At 40.0% G+C, this 7,500-nt stretch overlaps 1 protein-coding gene across 6 annotated transcripts in view; it reads left to right on the top strand.

The window, feature by feature from the left end:
- tp53bp1 (tumor protein p53 binding protein, 1) overlaps nt 1–7,500 on the top strand; it is a 92,638-nt gene that overhangs the window by 73,308 nt on the left and 11,830 nt on the right. For all 6 annotated transcript variants that reach the window (XM_061815760.1, XM_061815758.1, XM_061815757.1 and 3 more), the window contains one exon: nt 7,416–7,500. This exon is cut by the window's right edge and continues 107 nt beyond it. In XM_061815760.1, the coding sequence (XP_061671744.1) occupies nt 7,416–7,500 (85 nt within the window). The remainder of the gene's footprint in view (nt 1–7,415) is intronic.

Here is a 7,500-nt window from a genome sequence, read left to right as displayed (position 1 = left end):
AAATGCCTCCGGATCCACTCGGATTACCTGGATGAAGTGGGTGGGTAAAGGAAAGTCTGAGGATCCTTGTGAAAGTGACTGCCACTGGAAACCCTGCCTCTGATAAGTGGTAGAAGATGGATGGACAGTACTGTACCTTCGTCCTTTATTTAAAAACAAAAACACAAGACGATTATGGTTAAAGAACATTGATAACTTGGTAGTCCTTGCAGTTCCGGTTATATTGATGAAATATTTTCTTTCATCTTATGTTACAAAACAAAGCAAATTCCATGTGTGATCAATGTTTTAAGTTAAGCAATCTGATCTAATATATTATATAAGTAATTTATGATGAATAATTTACAATTATTTACTGCATTAACAACCAAGAAAGCTCTCTGCCATTTACAGACCAAAGCAAATTTATCTATGTAACACATTTAATACACAAGGTAACTTCATGTACTTTAGATGATGAAAAGTATTTGAAAACAAAGAAATAAAAAAAATTAAAAAGGAGAAAAAGTAAACCTAAAAATCTTCTTACTTTTTCTTTCGGCTTGTCCCGTTAGGGTTCCCCACAGCGTGTTATTTTTTTCCATCTAAGCCTATCTCGTGCATCTTCTTGTCTAACACCCACTGTCCTCATGTCCTCCCTTACAACATCCATCAACCTTTTCTTTGGTCTTCCTCTCGCTCTTGCCTGGCAACTCCATTCTCAGCACCCTTCTACCAATATGCTCACTCTCTCGCCTCTGAACATGTCGAAACCATCGAAGTCTGCTCTCTCTCACATTGTCTCCAAAATATCCAAGTTTGGCTGTCCCTCTAATGAGCTCATTTCTAATCCTATCAACCTCTTCACACCAAGCGAGAACCTCAGTGTCTTCATTTCTGCTACCTCACATTCTGATTCCTGTTTCTTCTGTGCCACCGTCTCTAATCCGTACATCATGGCCGGCCTCCCAACTGTTTTATAAATTTTGCCCTTCATCCTTCATCCTACTCTTCTGTCGCATAGAACAACAGACACCTTCCGCCAACTGTTCCAACCCACTTGAACCCGTTTCTTCACTTCCTTACCACACTCTCCATTGCTCTGTATTGTTGACCCCAAGTATTTGAAGTCGTCCACCTTCGCTATCTCTTCTCCCTGGATCTTTACTCTTCCTCCTCCGCCCCTCTCATTCACGCACATATATTTTGGCTAATCTTCATTCCTCTACTTTCCAGTGCGTACTTCCATCTTTCTAACGGTTCCTCCTCCCTGCTTTCACTGCAGATCGCAATATCATCTGCAAACATCACGGTCCAAGGGGAATCCAGTCTAACCTCGTCTGTCAGCCTATCCATGACTACCGCAAACAGGGGCTCAGCGCGGAACCCTGATGCAGTCCCACCTCTATGTTAAATTCTTCTGACACACCAACGGCACATCTCATCGCTGTTCTGCTGCCATCATACATGTCCTGTACTAATCTAACATATTTCTCCGCCACACCAGACTTGCACATGCAGTACCACAGTTCCTCTCTTGGTACTCTGTCATGGGCTTTCTCTAGGCCTACAAAGATACAATGTAGCTCCTTGTGACCTTCTCTGTACTTTTCCACGGGCATCCTCAAGGCAAATAGTGCATCTGTGGTACTCTTTGTAGGCATGAAACCATACTGTTGCTCGCAGATACTTACTTCTGTTATGAGTCTAACCTCCACTACTCTTTCCCATAACTTCATTGAGTGGCTCATCTTTATTCCTCTATAGTTTTCAGTTCTGAACATCGCCTTTGTTCTTAAAAATGGGGACTTGCTCACTTTTCCTCCATTCTTTTAGAATCTTCTCTCCCGCGAGTATTCTATTGAATAAATTGGTCAAAAACTCCACAGTAACCACACCAAATTGCTTCCATACTTCCACTGGTATGTCATCAGGACCAACTGTCTTTCCATGTTTCATTTTGTTCAGTGCCTTTCTAACTTCTCCCTTACTCATCAAAGCCACTTCCTGGTCATTCACGCTTGCCTCTTCGACTCTACCTTCTCTCCCATTTTTTCATTCATTAATTTCTCAAAGTACTCTTTCCATCTACTTAGTACACTACTGACACCATTCAACATATTTCCATCGCTATCTTTAATCACCTTTACTTGCTGCACATCCTTCCCATCTATATCCCTCTGTCTGGCCAACCTGTAGAGCTCCTTTTCTCCTTCTTTCGTATCCAACCTGGAGTATATGTTGTCATATTCCTCTTGTTTAGCCTTCACCTCTACCTTTGCCCTTCCGACATATCTCAATGTATTCCTTACACCTCTCTTCAGTCCTCTCCATGTCCCACTTCTTCCGCTAATCTCTTACCTTGGATGACTTCTTGTCTTTTGGGGTTCCACCACCAGGTTTCCTTCTCCTCTTTACTACCAGAAGACACCCCAAGTACTCTGCTGCCTGCCTCTCTGAATACCTTGGCAGTAGTATTCCAGTCTTCTGGGAGCTCTTCCTGTCCATCTAGAGCCCGTCTCACATCTTTCCGTAAGGCACACAACATTCTTCCTTTCTCAACATCCACCACCTGAGTCTCTGCTCTACTTTTGTCTTCTATGTTCCTACCCACTACCAGAGTCATCCTACACACCACCATCCTGCGCTGTCGAGCTACACTCTCCCCCACCACAACCTTACAGTCGGTAACCTCCTTCAGATTACACCGTCTGCACAAAATATAATCCACCTGTGTGCTCCTTCCTCCGCTCTTGTCGGTCACTGGTCAACTCTCTATGGTCGACTCTCTTCTGAAAATAAGTGACCACTGCCAATTCCATCCTTTTTGCGAAGTCCACCACCATCTGCCCCTCAAATTTCCTTTGCTAAATGCCGTACTTACCCATCACTTCTTCATCGCCCCTGTTTCCTTTGCCAACATGTCCGTTGAAATCTGCACCAATCACAACTCTCTCGCTCTGGGATGCTCAGGACTACTTTGTCTAGTTCCTCAGAATTTCTCTTTCAGCTTGAGGTCACATCCTACCAGTGGGGCATAGCCGCTAATTACATTATACACAATACCCTCAATTTCAAATGTCACCCTCTTCACTCGATCTGATACTCTTTTCACCTCCAAGACATTCTTAGCCAGCTCTTCTTTTAAAATAACCCCTACTACATTTATCTTCTCATCTATTCCATGATAAAATAATTTAAACCCTGCACCTAAATGTCTAATCTTACTCCCTTTCTACTTGCTCTTTTGGATGCACAATATATCAACCTTTGCTTTTCCTGTCATATTCCCTACATTCAAAGTTCCTACAAACCGCTTTAGGGTTTGTGCATTCCTCTTCTTCTTCTTCTTCAGACTAAGCCGCTTTCTTCTTCTTTTTTGTCTTTGACCTACATTATCTGAATTTCTGCCTATGCCTTGTAGATTAACATTTCCAGGTGCGGGTGTAGGAAGCCCGGGCCATGACCTAACTGTTGTAGAATTCGTATGATGAACGCTCATATGTTTTGCACACTTCCTGACGCAACACTCTGGATTTATCTGGGCTTGGGACCGGCTGACAGGCTGCAGATAATCAAGAAGAAATCAAATAAACAAAGTGAGCACAAAAGATACACAATTTACGAACGACACGGCACCAGTTTGGGTACTAAGATAAGACTTGTTAAATTTCCCAAGTCCTCGCGGCCCTAGTCATATATTGTTAGATGTTTCTTCAACATCCGCGATTTGATCACAAACATGTCTCGTTCTTCGCAAGCTAAGCTCACGAATACTCGGCCGATAAGCAAGTTTAAGTTGGTGCTTCCACTCGCCCAAGTTCTTATTGGTACTCACTACCCTCGTTGTATACAATATATATTTGAGACTAAGATTACAACGGTGCACGTAGGCACGCACGCATGCACGTACACACACACAGGCTTGTTGATGCTTTAAGTTCACTCACCAACATGATGATTGTAAATACGGTCCTTGAAGAAGTACGTCCTCTTCCAAAAAAAGACCTTTTTTATCCATGTTAAAAACGTGCGCCCGCCATCTAAGAAACTCTTTCTTCACATACTGACGAGCAGCTCCATACTGAGGCACGTTTCTGAGGCTGTATATTTTTAACATTTTTCGAACCAACCATTGCTGGTCAAAAAGCCCCATCTTTGAGGGGGAGAATCACGATGCAGAGTCCAACAAAGAGAAAAGCGCCCTGTCCGGAGCCCTTCAGGACATCCCAGTAGGTTCCCGTGATGCCCACACCATTTGCTGCACAAAGTGGTTAATTCCTCCTGCTGGATCTCAAAAAGGCTAAAAGCGCTTCTAAACAGCTGATTCCTCCTGGATGACCTTCTTTTGAAGTCTTGGCCAAAGATGTGTAATGTAGTGGATAACTGCACTATGCAAGAACGTTTTATCACAAATATTTACTGCAAAAAATGTTCCTCCAAAAAGTTTAGGTTAAACTGTTAAATTGTTTATTAACTTCAGACTGTAATATGTATCAACAGTATTAATAAAATGTTGAGAAGTTTTTAGTTGGTTGAAGAATTCTGTTCTCGCAATTACAGGGACCAGGACAAGCGTCCCCTGTGGCCTCCCATGAGATAAACATTAATGCTACATCAGCACATGTACAAAGATTATTATAAACGATTGTTGTACAGACAAATTTTTTTGAAAAACAAGAACCTACCTAAGTACAAACAAAAGTACAAACCTAACAAAAGCAGCAAATTGTTGATGTGCTGTGTACATTGGTAAAAGGGTTTTCCTGTTTTTTTTCATGTGAATAAAGTTTTCCCAGTATACCTTTTTGTATTTTACACACGTGGATACAATTGTTGGTAATCCTCATTTAGTGAAAGAAAACCCACAGTGGTCACAGAAATAAACTTGAATCTGACAAAAGTGACAGTTTATCAAAAAATAATTAATGAAAGTTAAATATTGCTTTTAAATTATAGAGCAACAGAATTATTTTAAAAACACTCATGAAACAGGGCATGACAAAAATGATGTCCCGAGCACCACAAGTTTCTTCAAACTAAAGGTGACAAGTAACAAGGACACAAATGAGACAGAAAAAAAAATGGACAAGCATGTTAAAGGCTAATAAAACGATATCCATGCAGCTTGATGTTCCTCTCACAAGAGTTGCACATATTCAAAAATCTAAGTTCCACCAGATTGTAGCCAAACATTATTGCATTAATCACAATGGATTGGAGCAATAGTGCCGGACGAGGAAGTCAAAAACAAAAAGTATAAAAATAGATTGTGCATGGAATTATTGATAAATTAAAGTTGCAAGCACCACGTAAATTGTAACAATGTAAAAGTACTGTTTCTTCACAGAAATACTTGAGTCAAAGTCAAAAGTATGCTTTATTAAAAACTACTCTGACAAGTAAAATGTATCAAAAATGTTTGTTGTGTAAATGTAATGAAGTAAATGTAGAGCATTACTACACCTCTATTTTATTTATTTTTTTTTTAATTGACAAGTGATTTCTGTATTTAAAAGATCGGACGGTAAACAGATATTGGGTTTGGTCATTGAAAATTAACCCAAAATTGTGATTAGCCACAATTAATGATTTAACAATGAGTGCCATTACTTTTTTTTTTTTAAGGTATCTTGAAGTTTTTTTTTCCTTAGAAGGAAATCAAATAACAGCACGTTGAGATCACTTGGGTTAGACTTATTTACATCTGTTTATCTTCAACATTGAAGTGGGGAATGTATGCAAAAATCCCAAGAATTTGAGAATGGGGCAGGAACATTTTCACAGCACTGCGAGCATTGGTCCAGTCACGGATATCTTAAACCAACATGCCCACACCAAGAAAAAGAAGGAAACACAATTGGTGTCAATTATGTTTGCAAAAACAGAGCAGCCCAAGTGCGAGCACCACATTTATCTATCTTTAGCTCCTCTGAGGTGCCTGTCCTTGTGCAACTCTTTTTAAAAATTTGGTGGGCAGTACAGCAAAGTATTAGAGTATAAAACATAAGTTAAAAAAACATGCCCTAATATAATCATGATCAGTATGTGAGTGTGTGCACATGTTAATTTGATAACTTATGTACCTTATCTTTCACAGGTTACAATCAAGTAAACAAATGAAATATTTTGACTTTAGAAATTCATAAAAAATGTTATCCGATCTTTTCCAGCTGATATCTATCACGTGAAAATCATGTGAAATGTTTGTGTGGGTTTTTTTTTTTTTTTTTTTTTTGTAGACTCAAAAGAGAATGTTTGGAACAGTTGAAACTCATGGTTCATAGGCCACAACAGGATAACACATTCACCACAAATCATTCTTGTAGGATGGTTTGCCCTGCCCGTTCGCCATAGTGGTGATCAAATTTGCCTGTGTGATGAAAGGGAAAGTGAGCACATTCATTCTACTATGTGTTAGTGGTTTAGACCCCCCCCCCCCGCCTCCTTCATGCACTTAGTGATGAAAAGTGTCACCCATGTCACTCTACCTTATCTCTATATTCAGTTGACACTGACAGCAGTGCCAGTCCTACTTACCAGATCATTACCATAATTTCTGACCTATAGACTGCGAGTTTTTTCATACACTTATGCGGTGATGCGGCTAATTTGTGCAATTTTCTTTGTAACGGCCACAAATGAGCACTTGAGTGGAAAAGGTAAGAGTGACACTGGTGGATTATATGGGAAGGAGGTTACTTACCCATGCTTTTTTTTTTTTTTTTAACCGGCCCAGTTAGCGCTGCACTAGCGTTAGCGCTGTACTTGCATGTTTCTGCTGTGTTACTGCCCCGTCTCAGTGATTTAGGTGTGTTTTTTTTTTTTAACGGGTTCTGTTAGTGATGTTCTACTGTGATGCAACTTTGTAGCATCCGCGTTTTTTTTTTTTTTTTTTTTTTTTTTTGTTTTTTTTACCGGTACATTATCTTTTACCAGCCCTGTTTGTGCTACCGTGTTGTTGCTATGTTAAGATAAGCTAAGGTATTAAAACTTTGAAAAGTCTTTCTGTATGCCGTCTTTCTTTGTAAATATCTCGTGTTTCAATATGGGGTTTTAGTGTGGGCACTTGGGGCTTATACACAGGTGCGGCTTATGTATGTACTAATTGGTATTTTCTTGACAAATGTATTGGGTGAGACTTATAACAAGGTGCGCTCTGTAAACCAGAAATTATGGCAATATTAGGTACATGGAAAAGTATTGCCTGAGAGAAAATGGTTGAGAAATATAGCAGACTCTTCGGTCTTCAGTCCCCATCATTGTTTGTGAGCATGTATTGTGATAACTCAAATGTTCAAGGTGCATTCACCCGATGAAAAAAAATAAGGTGGAAAACCAACTGCCCCAAATGAGGGATATAGAGCCTTGGTTGTGTTCGGGGAAATCGGTACTAGTCCATTCTGATCACGCTCATCTTTCTATTGTGTTTTTAGGTATCGTGAAGGGTTATAAAACAGAAGGCCAGGATCTCTTCTATAGTGTAGAACGTGAGGGCCAAAAGCAGTGGTACAACAGGAT

Source organism: Syngnathoides biaculeatus, chromosome 3 (genome assembly GCF_019802595.1).
Source record: "Syngnathoides biaculeatus isolate LvHL_M chromosome 3, ASM1980259v1, whole genome shotgun sequence".
In the NCBI taxonomy this organism is placed as follows: Eukaryota; Metazoa; Chordata; class Actinopteri; order Syngnathiformes; family Syngnathidae; genus Syngnathoides; species Syngnathoides biaculeatus.
This window is presented reverse-complemented; position numbering and strand designations above follow the sequence as displayed.